This window comes from Dunckerocampus dactyliophorus, chromosome 18 (genome assembly GCF_027744805.1).
Source record: "Dunckerocampus dactyliophorus isolate RoL2022-P2 chromosome 18, RoL_Ddac_1.1, whole genome shotgun sequence".
Taxonomy (NCBI): Eukaryota; Metazoa; Chordata; class Actinopteri; order Syngnathiformes; family Syngnathidae; genus Dunckerocampus; species Dunckerocampus dactyliophorus.
The window spans coordinates 310,001-333,854 of record NC_072836.1 but is presented as its reverse complement, the minus strand read 5'-3'; the positions used below and the strand labels follow the sequence as shown (position 1 = coordinate 333,854).

The 23,854-nt window shown below is 42.4% G+C and overlaps 1 protein-coding gene across 5 annotated transcripts in view; it reads left to right on the top strand.

The window, feature by feature from the left end:
* The first annotated feature begins 729 nt into the window (after positions 1 to 729).
* Positions 730 to 23,854, top strand: part of LOC129171013 (oxysterol-binding protein-related protein 7-like) — a 34,318-nt gene continuing 11,193 nt past the window's right edge. The window contains exons 1-17 of one of the 5 annotated variants that reach the window (XM_054759282.1): positions 730 to 807; positions 4,909 to 5,110; positions 5,989 to 6,132; positions 6,221 to 6,274; positions 6,508 to 6,621; positions 14,996 to 15,163; positions 15,320 to 15,461; positions 15,641 to 15,759; positions 16,466 to 16,555; positions 16,858 to 16,999; positions 17,384 to 17,517; positions 19,377 to 19,469; positions 19,736 to 19,913; positions 20,175 to 20,246; positions 20,318 to 20,532; positions 20,660 to 20,797; positions 21,997 to 22,060. In XM_054759282.1, coding sequence (XP_054615257.1) covers positions 4,973 to 5,110; positions 5,989 to 6,132; positions 6,221 to 6,274; positions 6,508 to 6,621; positions 14,996 to 15,163; positions 15,320 to 15,461; positions 15,641 to 15,759; positions 16,466 to 16,555; positions 16,858 to 16,999; positions 17,384 to 17,517; positions 19,377 to 19,469; positions 19,736 to 19,913; positions 20,175 to 20,246; positions 20,318 to 20,532; positions 20,660 to 20,797; positions 21,997 to 22,060 — 2,005 coding nt within the window. In that variant the 5' untranslated portion in view covers positions 730 to 807; positions 4,909 to 4,972. Of the gene's footprint in view, positions 808 to 2,445; positions 4,640 to 4,908; positions 5,111 to 5,988; positions 6,133 to 6,220; positions 6,275 to 6,507; positions 6,622 to 14,995; positions 15,164 to 15,319; positions 15,462 to 15,640; positions 15,760 to 16,465; positions 16,556 to 16,857; positions 17,000 to 17,383; positions 17,518 to 19,376; positions 19,470 to 19,735; positions 19,914 to 20,174; positions 20,247 to 20,317; positions 20,533 to 20,659; positions 20,798 to 21,996; positions 22,061 to 23,854 lie in introns of those variants that run through there. The other 4 variants (XM_054759284.1, XM_054759281.1, XM_054759286.1 and 1 more) reach the window with 4 other exon arrangements.

Genomic DNA, 23,854 nt, shown 5'->3' with positions numbered 1-23,854 from the left:
TATACATACATATAGTATATAGTACATACATACATACAGTACATAGTTTATATACATATAGTATACATACAGTACATACATACAGTATATAGTATACATACATACATATATAGTATACATACATATGGTATACTGTACATACATACACACAGTATATAGTATACATACATATAGTATACATACATACATATATAGTATACATACATATGGTATACTGTACATACATACATACAGTATATAGTATACATACTGTACATATATAGTATACATACATATAGTATACATACATTCACATACGTGTATAATATACAGTACATACATACACATACATATGTAGTATACATACAGCACATACACACGTACTGTATAAGTCGTATACATACATACTGTATATAGTATACATACATCCACATACTGTACATGTATAATATACATACATACACATACGGTACGTGTATACTATATATACACATACGTACATATAGTATACATACATACATGTTTTTGTTGACATAAGAATGTTGAAATACAGTATATATTGTATATGTACGTTAGCATGATGTGTTGAGGTGTGTGTACATATACTGCATCTATGCTATGCTGTATATGTATATACTGTATACTGTATATATATGTGTGTGATATATTTGATTATTGGATGATGAGGTGGAAGTGTGCACAGAAGATAAGAAAGGAAAGTTCCCATGATGCACCTGTGCTGCTGGTGCACCTGGGTGTGGTCAGGTGGTCATTTCCTCCACGTGCTCCTTGTGGATGAAGTAACGCCAGCCTGCTGCGTCTTTCCAGGTAAATCCTCGGTTTTTTCCTTCACAAAAGACGTTTCTTCATTTATTCTTGCTTTGCCATCAAGTCTTTTCTTTCGCGGTAAAACAGTGACGTCATCTCATGTCTATAGCTTAGTGGCACTGGTGAATCATTCATTCATTCATTCATTCATTCATTCATTCATGGGGAATGAATTGTCTTGAAACGCGGCGTCCAGCGGGAAACAAAGTGTTTCATTTTGTTTGATTGGCTACTTCCTTGTCGCACATTCAACAGCTGCACGTCATCTTTATCTTATGAGTGGCCTTCATGTTCAACACCACGGCTAGCGCGTGGGGGGGATGGGGGTGTCAAGTTGTGTTTTTGAATTGGCCTTTGGCACATTGTACAAATAAATAGCTTATGATGAGATGTGAAATTCTGTTTGAGGCTGATTGGCATCCACTGTCTAACACAAAGCAAGTACTGCAGTGTTTCCCGTAACTTACTTCCTTCAGTCCCCTCTGAAAGTTGGTATGTTCTATGAATGAATGAATAGCTGACATAGTTTTTGCATATCGCAAAGGGAACCAGTCTGTTCACATCACACACGTCTGCGCTTCCTTCATGCCATCTGTGTACAAAGTACGTGCATGCATGTACAAAGTACATATACAGTACATGCAGTACAAAGTACATACAGTCTTGGAAAAACGATGACATCACCCTTGTTTCTTGAGTTTCTTGTTCATCTGAATGCCTGATACAACTAAAGGTACCGTTTTGTTTGGACAAATGTAACAATAACAAGAATAGCTCACAAGAGTTCCAGGTTTTAGCAGTGCAATGCTATAGCTAGTCATGGAAGTTGCTAGACCTCAGCTCTTAAATGAAACTCTTCTGAGCTCTTTGTCATTATCATTCAAGAAATGTACCTTTTTAGTTGGAGCAGGCATTCCAGTGGATCAATCAACTGAAGAAACGATATGCTCTCATCATGTTTTCCATGACTGTATGTACACATACATACGAAGTACATCCATATCCGCTAACCCCACCTTTATTCACTTATTCATTCTTAGCATATCCGCATGGCTTCCTGTTTTATTCTTTTTTTTCAAACTTTGTGGCATGCAGCTCGCATTTGAATGTTTGAATTGAATGAATGAAATGTCTTGTATTCCTTTTGCTCTGTTATGAAATACGATACTTTTTCAAATTCCTTGGGTAAATTTGCAAAGTATTGGTATCAAATCAAAGAAAAGGCACCTGATGGTGCTTGACAAGAACAAAAGCAACTTGGAATAGATAACAGGCTAAGATGGAATGAGATCAAATCTAATAAGGACAACTAGAACCGAAATACATAAATATACATGTACAGAATCACATCTACAATACCCAAACTCACTCAGATCGGATCATCGATACCGGTTTGATTTTTGACTCGGTATCACATTTGAAAGGAAATCAGTGATATCATACCTCACTAACAATGAATGATATGCTTGGGCAGCAGTAACTCTCAGTTTTGTCTTTGAATTTATTTAACCCCTTTTTTGCCCTTTTATTTACTTCGATTTATAATGATTTTTTTTTTTTTTTTTTTTTTTTTTACAAACTGTGGCATGCAGCTCTTTTTTTGGCCTACGTGTTCTAAAATAAAGTACAGCAAGTGTGTCATTTAGTGAGGAAAAAGTAGTAATGTTGATAGATATCATCAGTCATAACACGCTTGCTTGCGGAGGACACAAAGATTTCAGTTCATAGAACTTCTAGATTTATTTGCAAATATGAAATCAAAAAGCATCCTTCAGTGTCAAATGTGGACACAGACACGCTGTCATGTTGATATGAAGATGACTGTTCAATGTCGTTTTTCATGGTGCGCCAAATGTTTCCAGCTTTCTGTGAAGCAGGCATCTTCAGTGGACCAGCCAGTCCACATTCTTGTCATGCTTGCTGCAGCGGCATCCTTAAAAACAACACAATGATGTCATCGCACCGCCAAATAGTCCTGTTGGCAGCTAAGATGGGGGTGTGGGAGGGCTGCATTCCAACGCTGAGCTTTTAGTTTGCCACTAAATGACCTCCACGTGTGTCCCCGTCTTAAAAAGCTACTTGAAGAAAGAACTAGAAAAACCAGAACCGCCACCTGATGATGATGATGATGATGGTGGTGGTGGTGGTGGTAAGAACAGTCACCTTGACTAATCGGCGTACTCCCGATATTGCTGCTAATAGCAAACATTTCTTTGTTACATTTTCACGTCATAAACATGATTTTACTCAACATTTCATCAACTATTCAAACTATTCAGCCCAAGCTCATGTGAAATGTTCGTGTTTTAGTGTGGATGCACACTGCAGGAGTACAGTAGTACACGAGTACTCTAGTACTGTAGTACAGCCAGAAATGTTTCATTGGGGTGGCCAAGGTGAGACCATTACTCACATGGGGGTGGCAAGAAGTTGATACCTGTGCTGTCTAGATGGCCAGTGGTGGGTGTGGCCACCCTGTAGCTCCACCTCTGCTTTTGGAGCATCTATTAGAGCAATTGATAGCTGAGCAGTGTGCCGAGGACATGTTTTCAATGCATGCTTTGTGGATTTTGCTCCGCATGATGGCGGCCCAACCCATAATGCAGGCCAAGGCACAATTCGGACGCGCTGCTGCTTGAACTCTACACTCCTTGGCTTACGTGCCCGCTCATGCCGCTAAAGAGAGCCTCCATTATTAACAGACTTACTGTATGTGCTCAATCACGCTTCACCATTGAAGGCAAAGTCAACTTGGTGAGAGAACCTGACGTGACCGGACCCGACCAAAGTTCATGCAAGACGCACTTTGACAGCTCCTCCACACGGAGAGTTGTGTGCTGCAGTGAAATGCGTCCACGTGGAAACGGCGGTTAGGCCGAACTAATGTTCTGCACCACAGAGCCGCGTTTGGCCGGAGAGTGACCAAGGGTATCTCCGCCACGGAGTACAGGAGTGCTTTTGGTGAGTGTTGCGTGCCAACACTTCCCATGCAAGACACAATGAATACACCTGTAAAAAATGGTGCACATTTGGATTAATCTGATTTAAAAATAAATAAATACAAATAAAACAAATTTCACAACCCAAATAAAAAGCAATAGTTTTTGTTTAGCAGTGGTACGTATGCATGCTGTACATTTCACCTGCAGTGTTTACACGTCATTACTCGCTTATGGCAAACGGCATCTCTTCTGATGGAAAACATTGCCAGTTTTTGGAGAAAAATAACTATTTTTAAACCAAAAATAAAAATGTGTTGTGAATGCTGAAAGGCGAAGTCCTAGAAGGTCCCCATCCTACATTTCACAACACTTAGGAATGACTTGCTGTGTTTCTGCTCTTGGAGCTGAAATGTGCCCTTCAGCCCAGACATCACACGCACGGTGCAAGATGGGTGGGCGGGTGCCATGTCCCAATGAAAAGTATGCACTTTGGTAGTTTTGTTGTAGTTTTGCAGCTGTGGTGTTTGGAATGTCTGTTAGTGAGAAGATGAATCCATGCTTGTTTCTTTTGCTAATCATCTACGAGTAAATCATATAAGCTAGTTGTTAGCAGAGTGGTTTTGTTGTCATGGCGATGGAGCTGGCAGGCCTGTTGGGTCGGTCAAGTCATCTCTCAGCCCCGCCCAGATACCTGCTGCTTTGTCCCCCACACCAGTCTGACAAGCTCTCTCAGGCGTGTTCTCACTCTTCACCAACAAAGTCACTTTAGTTTCATGCTAAAGTTGATGGACATCTTTTTCCTTCTTTACTTTCATCCTGGAAACAAAGCAAGCGCTTTTTCTTTGGATTATTTGTAGCACAGCGCACTGGAAGGATTCTGTATAAGTCTGGTAAGTGTTTGACACAGTTCTACATTTCATAGTGTAAACGTGTAGAATACATATGGGAGGTAGATTTAAACCTGGATTGTATGGCCAGTGAACAATGGTAATTGAAGAGAGAAGGGGGGACTCTGGAGCACATCACACACAGTCATACTATAACAATCTATATCTATGTCATACTATATGAATGTATATCTATGTCATACTATATGAATCTATATTGTCATTTGGTTGTTGTAACCCTGGTCTGTGGCTTGTTTGACCCCACCCCCCAGTGTCATTTACTGTGGTGAGACACACAGGCAGTCGTCAAAGTCGTGTCAGGCTAGCCTTTGCAGCATGGACCCCCAGGTGTGCCCGCCCCCGCTTAGTAGCAGCCAGTCTTTGATATCAGGCCTTGACAAATCCCCAGCCAGTGCTTACCAGCCTGCCCACTCCAGGAGCAGCAGCACCGGCTCCTCCAAACACTCAAAGCAGGTAAGCATTCACATGTTGCTAATTGTCACCCACACTGAAGAAACACGCATGTTTCTTTCTACGCACCTCCAGCCTTCATTACGCACCAATCATATCAACAATAATGTTCCTTTAGATGCTTCATTCCATCTTTAGATGCCATTGATGGCTTGTTTATCTTATCTGTCTTCCTTTTTTCCTTTCAAGCCAGCGACTTTAAACCTCAATTCAGGTGCTGATGTCTTTGTTGGATCCAAATGTCCAAATGAAGCATCATTTATTATAACACACAGATGATGTCCAAGGTGATAACATGACATCAGAGCATAAATGAATCAATATTTCATCCCATAACGAGCAGTACAGCGCTTATGTGCCCATAAAACACACACACAGTAAAACACTCCATTTCATATCGTGATGTAGATAAGGCGCCTGTCATTCAAACACCCCCCTCCATTCCATTGGCAAGACCAAAGAGCTGTAGACCTGCACAAGACTGGAATGAACTAGAAGAGCAAGAAGAAGCTTGGTGAGAAAGGGAGCGCTAATGGTGCCATCATTGATCAGTGGAAGAAGTCCAAGGTAACGGTCAATGCGCCAAGATTTCACCTGGTGGGGTTAGGATGATTTGGAGGAAGGTGGCAAGGGAGGAGCTGCTTGATCATGCCAAGGGAGTTGGGCGCAAGAAAGGCATTAGTAAGACACTCTGCTGTCATGGATTGAGATCAAGGAGACACATGTACACACCCGTGTGAACCTTTGACATGAAAACACCTGAATGAGTCACACGAGGCTTGACGTGGTCACATGACAGCAACATGGAGTTGTTAGCATGCAGGAAGTGGACTGAGCAGAGTGATAATCCGTGAAGAGGATGTCCTGTACTTTGTTTTCAGTCTCGCGATTGGGAAGTGATGGGTGACTTGCAGCATCTGGAACAGAATTGTCTTCCTGGTTCTTCTCTGGATCCAAGTATTCCCGGCTTGTGTGAGGGCTTCCTGATGAAGAGGAGGAAGTACCCCCTGAAAGGCTGGCATAAAGTATGTAGTATTAGTATTAAGTATTAAGTATTAAGTATTAAGTACTTGAGTGTAGTATTTGTAGTAAAGGTGTGTTTATTCCCTACAGAGATACTTCATGTTGGAGAAAGGAATTCTCAAGTATTCCAAAACGCAGCAAGATGTAAGCAAGAAATACATTGATTGGTCATGAGTCAATGCTTGATGCAGTGTGTACTGTATGGATTCATTTGTCTTTCATATACAAATCCTTTTCTATGAAATTAAGTACATTGGAACGATCGGTATATTCATATATAGCATAATGCCTGGGAAATACGGAGCAGCGTTTTATTTTGTTGAATACGTGCTAGAAAATAACAGTTGGATTTGGATTGTTTGCTTTTATTTTTGTAGATTCAAAGAGGGAAACTCCACGGCTCCATGGACGTCAGCATCGCTGTCATGTCCATCAATAGAAGCTCCAAACGCATCGACTTGGATGCTGGAGACAACCTCTACCACCTGATGGTAAACAACAAACATACGTGCGATTCATAGGCGGTATCATTCACATACTACGTGTGATTCATAGGCGATATCATTCACATACTACGTGTGATTCATAGGAGATATCATTCACATACTACGTGTGATTCATAGGCGGTATCATTCACATACTACCTGTGATTCATAGAAGATATCATTCACATACTACCTGTGATTCATAGGCGGTATCACATACTACCTGTGATTCATAGAAGATATCATTCACATACTACCTGTGATTCATAGGAGGTATCATTCACATACTACCTGTGATTCATAGAAGATATCATTCACATACTACCTGTGATTCATAGGAGGTATCATTCACATACTACCTGTGATTCATAGGAGGTATCATTAACATACTACGTGTGATTCATAGGCGGTATCATTCACATACATGTGATTCATAGGAGGTATCATTCACATACTACGTGTGATTCATAGGCGGTATCATTCACATACGTGTGATTCATAGGCGGTATCATTCACATACCACCTGTGATTCATAGGCGGTATCATTCACATACTACCTGTGATTCATAGGAGGTATCATTCACATACTACCTGTGATTCATAGGCGGTATCATTCACATACCACCTGTGATTCATAGGCGGTATCATTCACATACATGTGATTCATAGGAGGTATCATTCACATACTACGTGTGATTCATAGGAGATATCATTCACATATGTGTGATTCATAGGCGGTATCATTCACATACTACCTGTGAGTCATAGAAGATATCATTCACATACTACCTGTGATTCATAGGAGGTATCATTCACATACCACCTGTGATTCATAGGCGGTATCATTCACATACTACCTGCGATTCATAGGCGGTATCATTCACATACTACCTGTGATTCATAGGAGATATCATTCACATACTACCTGCGATTCATAGGAGGTATCATTCACATACTACCTGCGATTCATAGGAGGTATCATTCACATACTACCTGCGATTCATAGGAGGTATCATTCACATACTACCTGTGATTCATAGGCGGTATCATTCACATACCACCTGTGATTCATAGGCGGTATCATTCACATACATGTGATTCATAGGAGGTATCATTCACATACTACGTGTGATTCATAGGAGATATCATTCACATATGTGTGATTCATAGGCGGTATCATTCACATACTACCTGTGAGTCATAGAAGATATCATTCACATACTACCTGTGATTCATAGGCGGTATCATTCACATACATGTGATTCATAGAAGGTATCATTCACATACCACCTGTGATTCATAGGCGGTATCATTCACATACATGTGATTCATAGGAGGTATCATTCACATACTACCTGTGATTCATAGGCGGTATCATTCACATACTACCTGTGATTCATAGGCGGTATCATTCACATACTACCTGTGATTCATAGGAGATATCATACACATACTGTACTACCGGTGATTCATAGGTGGTATCATTCACATACTACCTGTGATTCATAGGCGGTATCATTCACATACATGTGATTCATAGGCGGTATCATTCACATACATGTGATTCATAGGAGGTATCATTCACATACTACCGGTAATTCATAGGTGGTATCATTCACATACTACCTGTGATTCATAGGCGGTATCATTCACATACTACCTGTGATTCATAGAAGATATCATTCACATACTACCTGTGATTCATAGGAGGTATCATTCACATACCACCTGTGATTCATAGGAGGTATCATTCACATACCACCTGTGATTCATAGGCGGTATCATTCACATACTACCTGCGATTCATAGGCGGTATCATTCACATACTACCTGCGATTCATAGGCGGTATCATTCACATACTACCTGCGATTCATAGGAGATATCATTCACATACTACCTGCGATTCATAGGAGGTATCATTCACATACTACCTGCGATTCATAGGAGGTATCATTCACGTACTACCTGCGATTCATAGGAGGTATCATTCACATACATGTGATTCATAGGCGGTATCATTCACATACTACCTGCGATTCATAGAAGATATCATCATTCACATACTACCTGTGATTCATAGGAGATATCATTCACATACTACCTGTGATTCATAGGCGGTATCATTCACATACTACCTGTGATTCATACGCGGTATCATTCACATACTACCTGTGATTCATAGGAGGTATCATTCACATACCACCTGTGATTCATAGGCGGTATCATTCACATACATGTGATTCATAGGAGGTATCATTCACATACTGTACTACCGGTGATTCATAGGTGGTATCATTCACATACTACCTGTGATTCATAGGCGGTATCATTCACATACTACCTGTGATTCATAGGCGGTATCATTCACATACATGTGATTCATAGGCGGTATCATTCACATACATGTGATTCATAGGCGGTATCATTCACATACATGTGATTCATAGGAGGTATCATTCACATACTACCTGTGATTCATAGGCGGTATCATTCACATACTACCTGTGATTCATAGAAGATATCATTCACATACTACCTGTGATTCATAGGAGGTATCATTCACATACCACCTGTGATTCATAGGCGGTATCATTCACATACTACCTGCGATTCATAGGCGGTATCATTCACATACTACCTGCGATTCATAGGCGGTATCATTCACATACTACCTGTGATTCATAGGAGATATCATTCACATACTACCTGCGATTCATAGGAGGTAACATTCACATACTACCTGCGATTCATAGGAGGTATCATTCACATACATGTGATTCATAGGCGGTATCATTCACATACATGTGATTCATAGGAGGTATCATTCACATACTACCTGCGATTCATAGAAGATATCATCATTCACATACTACCTGTGATTCATAGGAGATATCATTCACATACTACCTGTGATTCATAGGCGGTATCATTCACATACTACCTGTGATTCATAGGCGGTATCATTCACATACTACCTGTGATTCATAGGCGGTATCATTCACATACTACCTGTGATTCATAGGAGGTATCATTCACATACCACCTGTGATTCATAGGCGGTATCTTTCACATACATGTGATTCATAGGAGGTATCATTCACATACTGTACTACCGGTGATTCATAGGTGGTATCATTCACATACTACCTGTGATTCATAGGCGGTATCATTCACATACATGTGATTCATAGGCGGTATCATTCACATACATGTGATTCATAGGAGGTATCATTCACATACTACCTGTGATTCATAGGCGGTATCATTCACATACTACCTGTGATTCATAGGAGATATCATTCACATACTACCTGTGATTCATAGGAGGTATCATTCACATACCACCTGTGATTCATAGGCGGTATCATTCACATACTACCTGCGATTCATAGGCGGTATCATTCACATACTACCTGCGATTCATAGGAGATATCATTCACATACTACCTGCGATTCATAGGAGGTATCATTCACATACTACCTGCGATTCATAGGAGGTATCATTCACATACTACCTGCGATTCATAGGAGGTATCATTCACATGCATGTGATTCATAGGCGGTATCATTCACATACTACCTGTGATTCATAGGAGATATCATTCACATACTACCTGTGATTCATAGGCGGTATCATTCACATACTACCTGTGATTCATAGGCGGTATCATTCACATACTACCTGTGATTCATAGGCGGTATCATTCACATACTACCTGTGATTCATAGAAGATATCATCATTCACATACTACCTGTGATTCATAGGCGGTATCATTCACATACTACCTGTGATTCATAGGCGGTATCATTCACATACTACCTGTGATTCATAGAAGGTATCATTCACATACTACCTGTGATTCATAGGAGGTATCATTCACATACTACCTGTGATTCATAGGCGGTATCATTCACATACTACTTGTGATTCATAGGAGGTATCATTCACATACTACCTGTGATTCATAGAAGATATCATTCACATACTACCTGTGATTCATAGGAGATATCATTCACATACTACCTGCGATTCATAGGCGGTATCATTCACATACTACCTGTGATTCATAGAAGGTATCATTCACATACTACCTGTGATTCATAGAAGATATCATTCACATACTACCTGTGATTCATAGGAGGTATCATTCACATATGTGTGATTCATAGGCGGTATCATTCACATACGTGTGATTCATAGGAGATATCATTCACATACTACCTGTGATTCATAGGAGGTATCATTCACATACTACCTGTGATTCATAGGAGGTATCATTCACATATTACCTGTGATTCATAGGTGGTATCATTCACATACTACCTGCGATTCATAGGCGGTATCATTCACATACTACCTGCGATTCATAGGAGATATCATTCACATACATGTGATTCATAGGAGGTATCATTCACATACTACCTACGATTCATAGGCGGTATCATTCACATACTACCTGCGATTCATAGAAGATATCATCATTCACATACTACCTGTGATTCATAGGAGATATCATTCACATACATGTGATTCATAGGAGGTATCATTCACATACCACCTGTGATTCATAGGAGATATCATTCACATACATGTGATTCATAGGCGGTATCATTCACATACTACCTGCGATTCATAGGAGATATCATTCACATACATGTGATTCATAGGAGGTATCATTCACATACTTACTAAAAGGAAGCTAGAGGCTTAATAATAACTGATAGAATATATCCACCACCCACAGAACAAAGCTGTGCTAGTAATGTCTTACGCTTGTTTTTTTAATATTTTACTTTTTATACGGCAGAGTGTCATTACAGCTTCAGTTCATCAGGAAGTGACGGGAAGTGACGGTGGGAGTCCCGAGCAGGAGAGCTAGGCTCAGTGCTAGCTGTGAGTTTGGAGAGAGTTGGGAAGTGTGTTTATGTTGGCGTGGATGTAAAGTCCTGCAGTGTTCTCCGCTGTTAATAAAGCCATTAAAGTGCATCGGCGACGTGAGTCTCTCCTTCCCCACAACAAGCGGCATTACAGTATTGACCAGTGCACACCAGGAAATAAACGGTGTCATTTCTTACAGGCATTGGCTGGACAGCTATGTAGTGGGGCTTGTTTAACCTTTGCCTTGTGGGCAAGCAGGAAGGAGAGACGATGCTGAGAGATGTGTGTGTGTTCTGGTGGCCACGTTCAATAAATAAAGTTGGCAGAAGCAACAGGAGAAGTTTCCTTCTTTGCTTCGGAGCTGAATAACACTGACAAGTTAACAGACTAGTAGCGAACGGAAAAGAAGACGGCTTTGTTTGTGTCGAATACAGAAGATGAGGACTTTGATGGATTTGTGGATGAGGATTGATGAAAAATAACGTGAGTACATTCTAAAATACTTCAATTAAGTACAACCCAACTCAGTTTTGCTCCCGCTGCCGCATGTACGCTAGCATATGTTTTTTTTTTAATTATTTATTGTAGCGTTGCTGGGAGCACGTCCTGTTCCCAGCATACTTTGCGGTAATGTTTTGGTGCAAATGCTCTTAAAGTTACATGTTTGACCAGGAAATATCAAGCTCAAAAGAAGACGGCTTTTTTATGTGGAACAACTGGCAGTTTGTGTGGATCTTGTGAATGATTGTGACTGAGCTAGGACTCAGTAATTAAAGTCTACACACGACGGCTTCATTGATTGAAAAACTAAACTTTTTTGTGCATGAAGCTTCTACTTGAGTTGGTAATTTGGCTGCTATATGCGGTCAGATATTGACCAAGGGAGACAAAATGGGTGGCCGCTGGCCGCGTTGGACAGGTGACTGCTATACACAGGGTCTATAACGTAAATTTGCTGGGGGGGATTTTTCAGTGGCTGCTATAGGGAGGTGGCTGTTCTATAAAGGTGGCCGCTAAGACAGGTTTGACTGTTCGTGTGATTCATAGGAGATATCATTCACCTACTACCTGTGATTCATAGGCGGTATCATTCACGTACTACCTGTGATTCATAGGAGGTATCATTCATATACTACCTGTGATTCATAGGCGGTATCATTCACATACTACCTGTGATTCATAGGAGGTATCATTCACATACTACCTGTGATTCATAGGAGATATCATCATTCACATACTACGTGTGATTCATAGGAGATATCATCATTCACATACTACGTGTGATTCATAGAAGGCATCATTCACATACTACCTGTGATTCATAGGCGGTATCATTCACATACCACCTGTGATTCATAGGAGATATCATTCACATACAGACCCTTTCCAAAAAATGAGAATGTCATGGAAAAGTTGTTTAATTTCCATAATTCCATTCAAAAAGTTAAACTTTCATAGATTATAGATTCAGGGCCCACAATTTAAACGATTTCAAGTGTTTATTTGTTTATTTTTACATAATTTGGGTTTCCAGCTCATAAAACCCACGAAAACAGGAATTCAAAAAATTAGAATACTGTGAAGAAATCACCATTTACTTCTCAGTGTTTGCAGGAAAAAAAAGAAAGAAATTAAGATCACATCAAATCAATCAAAATATGGTACTTTCAAAACGATATGTCAATCTTCAATACTTGGTTGGGAATCCCTTTGCCTTAATCACTGCCTCGATGCCACGTGGCATTGAAGCAATCAGCCTGTGGCATTGCCTGGGAGTTATGGAAGCCCAGATTTCCTTGATGCTTGCTGTCAGCTCTTCTTTGTTGTTGGGTCTGGTGCCCCTCATTTTCCTCTTGAGAATACCCCATAGATTCTCAATGGGGTTTAGGTCCGCTGAGTTGGCTGGCCAGTCAAGCACTGTGATGGCATGGGCATCAAACCAGGTTTTGGTGCTTCTGGCGGTATGGGCAGGGGCCAGGTCCTGCTGGAAGATGAAATCTGCATCTTCATACAGATCCTCTAAAACATTCTGGTAGACTGTTGCGGTGACCTTGGATTTAAGAAAGCAGAGTTTACCAACACCTGCACCGGACATTGCACCGCAAATCATGACGGACTGTGGATATTTCACACTGGACCTCAGGCAGCTTGGGTTCTGTTCCTCACCCGTCTTCCTCCAAACCCTTGGACCTTGATTCCCAAATGAAAGGCACACTTTACTTTCATGGGAAAAGAGGACCTTGGACCACCGGCCAACAGTCCAGTCCTTCTTCTCCTTGGCCCAGTGGAGACGCTTCCTATGTTGGCTCAGGTTCAGAAGTGGCTTGACCCGAGGAACCCGACAGTTGTAGCCCATCTCCCGGATGCGTCTGAATGTGGTGGTTTTTGAAGCTGTGACTCCCGCCTCATTCCACTCTTTCTGGATCTCTGCCAGATTCTTGAATCTTCCCTGTTTGATAATCCGCTGAAGCCCACGGTCATCTCTTTTGCTGGTGCATCTTCTCCTGCCACATTTTGCTCTTCCTCTAGACTTTCCATTGATATGCTTGGACACAGCACTCTGTGAACAACCAGCCTCCTTAGCTATGAACTTTTGTGGCTTACCCATCCTATGGAGGGTATCAATGATGGTCTTCTGGCCAGTTGTCATGTCTGCAGTCTTCCCCATATTGAACCCAACTGAGACAATTGAACCAAACTGAAGCAATTTAATGACACCTGGGGAAGCCTGTGCAGGTGATTTGACTTTAGTAGATGATTAGTGTGTGACACTCAGTTTAAAACATTCATGCCCTGCAAAATTTGGGCTGATTTCTTAACAGTATTCAAATTTTTTGAATTCCTGTTTCTTGGGTTTAATGAGCTGGAAGCCCAAATTATGTAAAAATAAACAAATAAATACTTGAAATCATTTAAATTGTGGGCCCTGAATCTATAATCTATGAAAGTTTAACTTTTTGAATGGAATTATGGAAATTAAACAACTTTTCCATGACATTCTAATTTTTTGGAAAGGGTCTGTATGTGTGATTCATGGGAGGTATCATTCACATACGTGTGATTCATAGGAGGTATCATTCACATACGTGTGATTCATAGGAGGTATCATTCACATACGTGTGATTCATGGGAGATATCATTCACATACGTGTGATTCATGGGAGGTATCATTCACATACGTGTGATTCATGGGAGGTATCATTCACATACGTGTGATTCATAGGAGGTATCATTCACATACGTGTGATTCATAGGAGGTATCATTCACATACGTGTGGTTCATAGGAGGTATCATTCACATACGTGTGATTCATAGGAGGTATCATTCACATACGTGTGATTCATAGGAGGTATCATTCACATACGTGTGATTCATAGGAGGTATCATTCACATACGTGTGATTCATAGGAGGTGTGATTCCTATGATATATGAAGCCTTTAGCATGCTAGTCATTCATTGATGTGAATGATGTTGGAATTGTTTTCTTGTCCTGCCAGGCAAAGTGCCATGACATGTTTTACATCTGGGTGACCAAGCTGTGTGCGCATCGCTCGTTTCGTAAAAACGAGGCCATGAGTGTCCAACGTGGAGTTCTTCACGCTCTCTCTCTGGGCCACAGTAGGCTGCCATCCATGACCAGTTTGGCCCCCCAAAAAAGAGGCTCAGTGAGTAAAAAAAAACTCAGGGGGCCTTTTTACTGCTACCTTTTTATTTTTCACCTTAGGAACTCTTGATCTTTTCTTTTTTTTAATACAGCCTCATGTGTGTGAGACTGTACTTGTATGACGTAGTAAACTAGTAATGTGGGATGTTTCCTGCAGCTGCCAATGTATGCCAGCTCAGCGTTGGTGTTCCAAAGAGAAATGGGAAGCCCCTCCCTGACTGTTGCCTCCTATCCGGGCGTGACCAACAAAGTATCCGCTTGGCTGCAGCAGACTGATGACATTGATGCAACCTCCAATGGTGACAAACAGCAAAAACATACAATAACATATCTATACATGCATGCAGTAACACACCCACTCATTCAATGCTGACATATCCATCCATACATGATATATACCTGTACATATGTATGCAGTGTGTATGTATGTATATGAGTATATGTATGTTCACACAAAATGATTGTTTTTCTTGGTCAGACTTGACTCGCTGCCAGACAGACTTGACAGAACTTGCTCATCTCATCCAGCGACTGCATTGGCTGGAAGGCGGCTTGCCAGTCACAGACACCGACCTGCAAATGCGCATCAGCATGCAGGTGACTGCTTTTCTTCCACTCGTATCAACATCCATAGCCACACCCACAGGGCATATCTTCATTTATTTGCATGCTACTATTCCATCAACTTGATTCAATGAATATTATTTTTAAGCATGTGTCTGCATGCTGTTATGTAGTACACATGCATATTATACACTATACTACACGTGCATATTATACAATATACTATGCTTGCTTATTATACACTATAGTAAGCCTTGCATATTGTACACTATACTACGCTTGCATATTATACGCTGTAGTACGCTTGCATATTATACAGTATACTACGCCTTGCATATTGTACACTATACTACACTTGCATATTGTTCACAATACTACACTTGCATATTGTTCACAATACTATGCTTACATATTATACGCTATAGTACAGTATAGTACGCTTGCATATTGTACACTATACTACGCCTTGCATATTATACAGTATACTACGCTGATCATTACAAAATAATGAAATAGTCTTACAGATGTGCCCCGCCCACTCGGAGTGTAGATACAGATACAGATATAGTGGTGTACTCTCTCATCCCTACCTTCTTCCTTCCATCAACCAATCACTCTTCAATCGATCTACAATATATGTACCTGTATATACAGTGTGTGTGTGTGTGTGTGTCATGGAACGCTGAAGTGATGATTTCGTTGAAATGCATAGAATCTTCATTGGATTGTTGTTTTCCAGAATCTTTCCTTAGAGAAACCCAAGAAGAAGAGTGGGAAAACATATGGTCACTCCAGGACTTTATCCCGCGTGGAAGCCATGGGAGGAATTGTAAGTTATTAGATGATTTGGGTTTTCTGCAGGATGAGCTTGCATGACATGAGAATGGTATTGTGGCATTATCATTTCTCATGCTATTATGCAACTGTGGAGTTATCATGAATCAAAAATGACTTTTGGGCCAGCCTTTCTACCATCTACCAACACATCATGCACCCTACTTTTATCCAAAGTTGCATTTAAGTCAAGTCTGGCCTACAGAAACCAAGCAGACATTCAAATTAAATATTTCATCCTCCTTGGGAGAAATGAATAACAAGGCAATAAATAAATAACTCCCTCTTCTTTGACAGTTCACATCCAGCCACCTGAGGACCAATTTTAGTTCTGTACAGTCCATTCCAGACTATGTCTACTCGCAGCTGTCCAACCCTCAGGTCACCTCACCCGAGGCCAAGAAACTCCAGCAGGACATCTGCGTGCTTTCCCAAAGGGGTATGTACCCATCCACGCCTATTCTCTCACCAATATGCAATTCCATCTTTGCATGGTCAAAAGCATTTGTAAATGCAGTGTATCTACACTATACTGTGTGTGTGTGTGTGTGTGTGTGTGCGCGCGTGTGCGCACGTGTGGGCCGTTTCACCCTCTAATCATTGAATACGTTTACTACATGACATGATAATCAACACTAATCATTTCTATGCTGGCTTTATTTCAACAATCCATGAAAACTAGCATGAAATCAAATAAGTATTTGATCCCGTGTTGAGTAGCAAAGCATTTAGCATGAAGAATATTTAGGATGATATTTCAAATGCATTGTGATGTTATGAATGTTTTAATGACCAAAGAGGTGTTCTACTGTACATGTCGCAGTTTTTACGTCTCTCAAGTCCATTCATGACGTTTTGGCTTTGGAGCGAGAGCGACTCAGGCAGGCCTGGACCGGCCCCGATCTGCGGCAGAACACCTCAGAACAGCTTGCGACGCTGTGCAGCACCATGTCAGAGGTAAAACGCACACACGCGTACAGCACCACAAGAACCTGGTTATGCTAAGAAGTACTGTCCTCATTTCCATAAAGCTGTATATGTATACTTCCTCACTTCAACTTTACTGTAAACTTTAGCAGGAGGTAGAATCATTGTTACACACACTGGACAACCTCACTTCCTGGTATGTGCCTTCCTTAAACCCTTCCCCCTGCAACCTGTTAAATTCAATCACCTTCACTTGCAACTGTTTGCAGCTGTATTTAATAAAAAAGAAAAAGCACACATTCCTCTAACACTCAGAAAGACGCAGGGCGCTTAAATGCCTCATCAGCACAAAGTGCTTGAAAGGAGGAAGGACACGACGGATACGAGTTGTTCATAGAAGGATAATTCGAACAGCAGATCTGTTAGATAAGAACATAAAATATATGAAAAAAATGCAGAAATGGAGGAAAAGCTTGTCATCTTTTATTCATTTCATCCGTTCTGCTTTACGTTAATGGACAAAGTCACAAGTGAAATCTAAGCAATGGTTGTCGACAGCTGCTTGTGTTGACGTGAGTCAGCGCAACTTAAACGGGTTCTTCTTGCAAACAAAACATGCCCAACCCTTCCACGGCCTGTTCTGAGCTGGAAAGGTTCAGGCTGAAACTGTTGAGCAGGTTTGGCCTGTTTGGAAAATCATGGCAGGCCTTTCCTGATGCAACGCTCGATTGACGCTGTGATTCAAAAACACACTACACACGTCCAGTTAGTTGCCACACTTTGCCAAATGTCCACATCACTTCTGGTCCATGTGGTTCATGTTTGCTGTGTTTCTTCCTGCAACACACTCGCTGCATTCCTTTTCGTCCAACAGGCTCAGATGGAAAAGAAAAAAAAAGAACATGTGAACACCACAACCTTGGTTTGCCTTCATCTCGCTCCGACAACTAAAACGTACCCAAAAGCCAAGCAGTTTTTCCCATAGAAAATCCAATCAGTGTGTATATAAATCCTATCAATCAGTACCAGACAGCTACAAATATGAACCAGAAATACTTTTTATAGAGCACAGATGCTAGTTTTACATGCAGGAAACGGTGTGAAATACAGTACATATCAATAACATACATATAAGAAATGAAATGGATACCTTTAACATCATTTTTACCTTTTTATTGAAGACTATTTTGGCATCTCGAATGTCCCAGTCTTTGTCCAATTCTCGCTAAAATGTTTCCTCAGTTTTGGTACGCTCGGTTATTGTATTATAATGTGTGCAACAAACAAGTGGGTATGTCCTGCACGGCATCATTCTGCAATAACCCAAACAAAGCACCCTACACGCTGCATTTTTATTGCATGCTAAATAACCCAACACGGGGCCAAAAAAAGCTGCCAGCAATTTGATAAAGAAGGTGAGAAACACGATTTATTTTTGTTAAAAATGTATGCACCATCGGTTGCTACCGACTAGTCACACAACGCAACAACACTACATAAAACAGTACAGCAACATCGTAAAAGAAAAAGCCCAGAGTAGCAAGGCAACATTTGGCCAAAGGACAAGGAAATGCAAACGCACTACAAGGCTGGCTGGTGTGTGAGTGCAGGGAAGCGTTGGCACATCATGGCAGATACCAGGTAGCAATGCGTGGCTCCGCTTAGGAACGCCAAAAAAGGGCAGAGCAGAACAAGGAGAGGCAGACAACGCACAAACAAAATCAGCTGTTTGCTTGTTTCCCAGCATCGTGTGTACGTAATTAGGTGAGCTGTATGAGATGTGCCCTCAGTGTACGATGGGGAAATATTACCATCAAAGTAGTGTTGTACTTGTACTTGCAATAAGAGTATTTTCCTGTGTAACCTGAATGTTTGTGTGTTTTGTGTAGCTTGACATACAGTCTCATCTGACCAAAGTCCATTCCCTTTCCTTGTCCTCTGAATCTACCGAGGAATCCTTCTGCACCGTCCAAGCAGAACAGGTGTGTACACCCCCACCCCTCTCTATTTACCTATTTCTCATCATTTCATCCCAGTCATGGTTCTACAAATTTGAAGATTTTTGGTCATATTTGTCCAAAAATATGCAATTTTTTTCAGCAGAAAACACACCTTTCACCACGAGTTGGTAATAATTGAATCATAATCCAGAAGGCTGCACTTCCACCTTTTCTTCAAGATACATCTGGAAGCACAAGTCTCAACAGCAGCTTAGCTTTCTCTTCAGTTTGTTCCGTTTCCTCGGCAGAAGACACCGTCTTTGGCTCACAATAAGCGCACGCCCTCCGTGGCTGATTCCATGGCCGAGTATTTTGATGCCAGCGAAGTGATCGTGTGTGAAACCTCCTCTGAGGCAGAAGGTTCCGATGAGTCGGGTCTGAGTGACATCACCATGACCAGCACCTCAGAACCTGAAGAGGGACATGGTGAGTACAGGATTGATTCCATAAATGCTGGTTGCTTGGCTTTCATGCTTTACACTCACCCTTGCCTTCATCACATGTCAAGAAAAACGGCATGCAAAGCATCAAACTTCGCTTTTGTGGAAGCAGTGTTGATTTGTTAAAATGAAACAAACTGCAAATAGAACCTGTGTGTGTGTGTGACTGTAATCACTTTGATAAACATGACGATGCTGCACTTTGAAAGAACAAGTTTAACTTGATCTTCACTTTTGTCTTCCTCAGCCAGCGCCACCCTGAAATACCGAGCCAGTCTCAAAAGTGCACCTGACAAACCCGCCCCCCCGTCAGATACAGGTAACACTCACCATCTGTTAACATATGCACAGTAACAACCAGGCTATGTTTGTTGCTGATCATTGATCCAGGTCGACGCAGCAGCCTCCCTGCCCAGGGAACGGACAACAGCCACATCGGCATCATGACCATCCTGTACAACAACATCGGCAAGGACCTGTCTCGGGTCTCCATGCCAGTTGCCCTCAATGAGCCGCTGTCGTTGCTGCAGAGAGTGTCTGAAGAGTTGGAGTACTCAGAGCTGCTAGACATCGCCAATCGCACTGACGATCCATACGAGAGAATGGTGAGTGTGGCTCGGCATCCCCAACCAGGAAGCTTTCCTTCTGGCTCACACTCGGCTAAAAAGATGAGAAAAGGGACAACTAGAAGTTCAAATAGCAAATAAATAGACTCAATATTTGATTCTCTAGGTATATGTTGCAGCGTTCTCCATTTCTGGATATGCGTGGGCATCCTGGCGGTATCGTTACAAACCTTTCAATCCTGTTCTTGGAGAAACTTATGAGAATCACAGAGAAGACCGAGGCTTCCGTTACGTCAGCGAGCAGGTATCATAACCCACTTCAACCCTTTCCCCTTCCCAAAGTCTTTGGCTGTACTCCTCACACTGACCAGTAGGAGTTGCAATACGTTGAAAAATTTAAATATCTTTTTTAGGTTGGTCTATTTTTTGGAGAAAAGAACTATTTTGGATGTATGGACTGGAAAACAAAATGGTGTCATTGTTGGAGTTCCCATTTGGAATGTGACAATAATACTGCAGACATTTGATATGATGGATTTTCTGCAGGGTTTTGTAAAGGTGGAATCAGGTGTTCCCTTTGCAGAAGCTTGCCCTCCATGTAGACGCTGACTCTGCATCTTGGCTTTCACCACCCTTTTGTCATCATTGGTTGGAAAATAAAGACAAACATTTTCAAAGGTGCAACGCTGACATACAGTCCACGTTTTACCGTTGCAGGAGTACCATCAAGCAGCATTCATCATTTCATTGGTTGATCAATGTGTCTCATTAAGATTGGGTGGAATTGATCTGAGCTACGCACGTTAGAAAAGGGCTTGGGACTTTTTCATGCACAGAACTTGTTGGTTATTGTGGCACGGGTTAGATGGACAGATTGGCAGATGAGGTCCATGGACAATGACGTTGGCAGATGACATTGTGATCTGCAGAGGGAAGGTGAAAGAAAACCTGGAAAGAAAGAAAACAAAGGTCATGAACATGTGAAAGGTATCCGGTGGAAATTGGAGGAAGCAAAGTGGAGGAAAGTATTTGTGGTCAACCTTTCAGAGAGTCAGGAATCGGCAAAGACCATTCCTGATGTATGGTCTGGAGACGGAAGCTCTGACCAACAGACGGGAGGCCTAGCTGGAGGTGCTTAGATGATCCTTGGGAGTGATGAGGATGGACAGGATTAGAAAGGAGCAGATCAGAGGAACATCCCACATTAGACGTCTGGGAGACGAGGTCAGAGGCCAGACTGAGATGGTTGGGCCAAGTGAGAAGGAGGGATGAGGATGATATTTGTAGGAGGATGCTGGAGATGGAGCTGCCATGGAGGAGGATGTTGTTAGAGAGGACATGCAGGACGTAGGACTGACAGAGGAAGATACAAAGGAAAGGACAGGGGTGACATGTGACCTGCTGTGGCAACCAGCCCAAAGTCAAAGATGATGAAGATGATGATAGAACTACTCCTACTGTATCTGGTTTGGAACGTACTTGATGATACTCTCTTGTCTGCAGGTCAGCCATCATCCTCCCATCTCTGCCTGCCATGCAGAGTCTACAAACTTCAACTTCTGGCAAGGTAGTGCAGTGTACCATCAATGACTACATTCCCTCTGCCTCTTTTACCACATACAGTATCAATATGTAGTGTATATACCTTGGAGAGTACATACACAGTATCATTTTACCATATATCTATATGTACTGTATATACCTTGGAGAGTACATACACAGTATCATTTTACCATATATCTATCCATCCATCCATCTTCTACCGCTTATCCGAGATCGGGTTGCGGGGGCAACAGCCTAAGCAGGGAGGCCCAGATTTTCCTCTCCCCGGCCACTTCGTCCAGCTCCTCCCGGCAGATCCCGAGGCGTTCCCAGGCCAGTTGGGAAACATAGTCTCTCCAACGTGTCCTGGGTCTTCCCCAAGGCCTTCTACCGGTCAGACTTGCCTTGAACACCTCCCCAGGGAGGCGTCCGGGAGGCATCCTGACCAGATGCCCAAGCCACCTCATCTGGCTCCTCTCAATACGGAGGAGCAGCGGTTCTACTCCGAGTCTCTCCCGGATGACAGTGCTTCTCACCCTATCTCTAAGGGAGAGCCCAGCCACCCTACGGAGAAAACTCATTTCGGCCGCTTGTACCCGCAATCTTGTCCTTTTGGTCATTACCCAAAGCTCATGACCATAGGTGAGGGTAGGAACGTAGATCGACCAGTAAATTGAGAGCTTTGCCTTTTGGCTTAGCTCTCTCTTCACCACAACAGACCGATGTAGAGTCTGCATCACTGCAGACGCCGCACCAATTCGCTTATCGATCTCGCGTTCCATCCTTCCCTCACTCGTGAATAAGACCCCAAGGTACCTAAACTCCTCCACTTGGGGCAGGATCTCATCCCCGACCTGGAGATGGCATTCCACCCTTTTCCGGGCGAGAACCATGGACTCGGACTTGGAGTTGCTGATTCTCATCCCGGCCGCTTCGCACTCGGCTGCGAACCGATCCAGTGAAAGTTGAAGTTCACGGCTTGATGAAGCCAGCAGGACCACATCATCTGCAAAAAGCAGAGACTCAATCCTGCAGCCACCAAACCGGAACCCCTCAACGCCCTGGCTGCCCCTAAAAATTCTGTCCATAAAAATAATGAACATAATTGGTGACAAAGGGCAGCCCTGGCGGAGTCCAGCCCTCACTGGAAACGGGTCCGACTTACTGCCGGCAATGCGAACCAAACTCTGACACCGGTCATACAGGGAACGAACAGCTTGAATTAGCTGGTCCGATACCCCATACTCCCGGAGTACTCCCCACAAAATTCCTCGAGGAACACGGTCAAATGCCTTCTTCAAGTTCACGAAACACATGTAGACTGGTTGGGCAAACTCCCATGCACCCTCAAGGACCCTGCTGAGAGTGTAGAGCTGGTCCACAGTTCCACGACCAGGACGAAAACCACACTGCTCCTCCTAAATCCGAGATTCAACGATCCGGCAGATCCTCCTCTGCAGAACCCCTGATTAGACCTTAGCAGGGAGGCTGAGGAGTGTGATTCCATGATAGTTGGAACACATCCTCCGGTCCCCCTTCTTGAAAAGGGGAACCACCACCCCGGTCTGCCAATCCAGAGGCACTGCCCCCGATGTCCACGCGATGCTGCAGAGTCGTGTCAACCAAGACATGTCTACAGCATCCATGGCCTTAAGGAACTCCGGGCGGATCTCATCCACCCCCGGGGCCCTGCCACCGAGGAGTTTTTTGACAACCTCAGCAACCTCAGCCCCAGAGATAGGAGAGCCCACCGTGGAGTCCCCAGGCTCTGCTTCCTCATAGGAAGATGTGTCGGTGGGATTGAGGAGGTCTTCGAAGT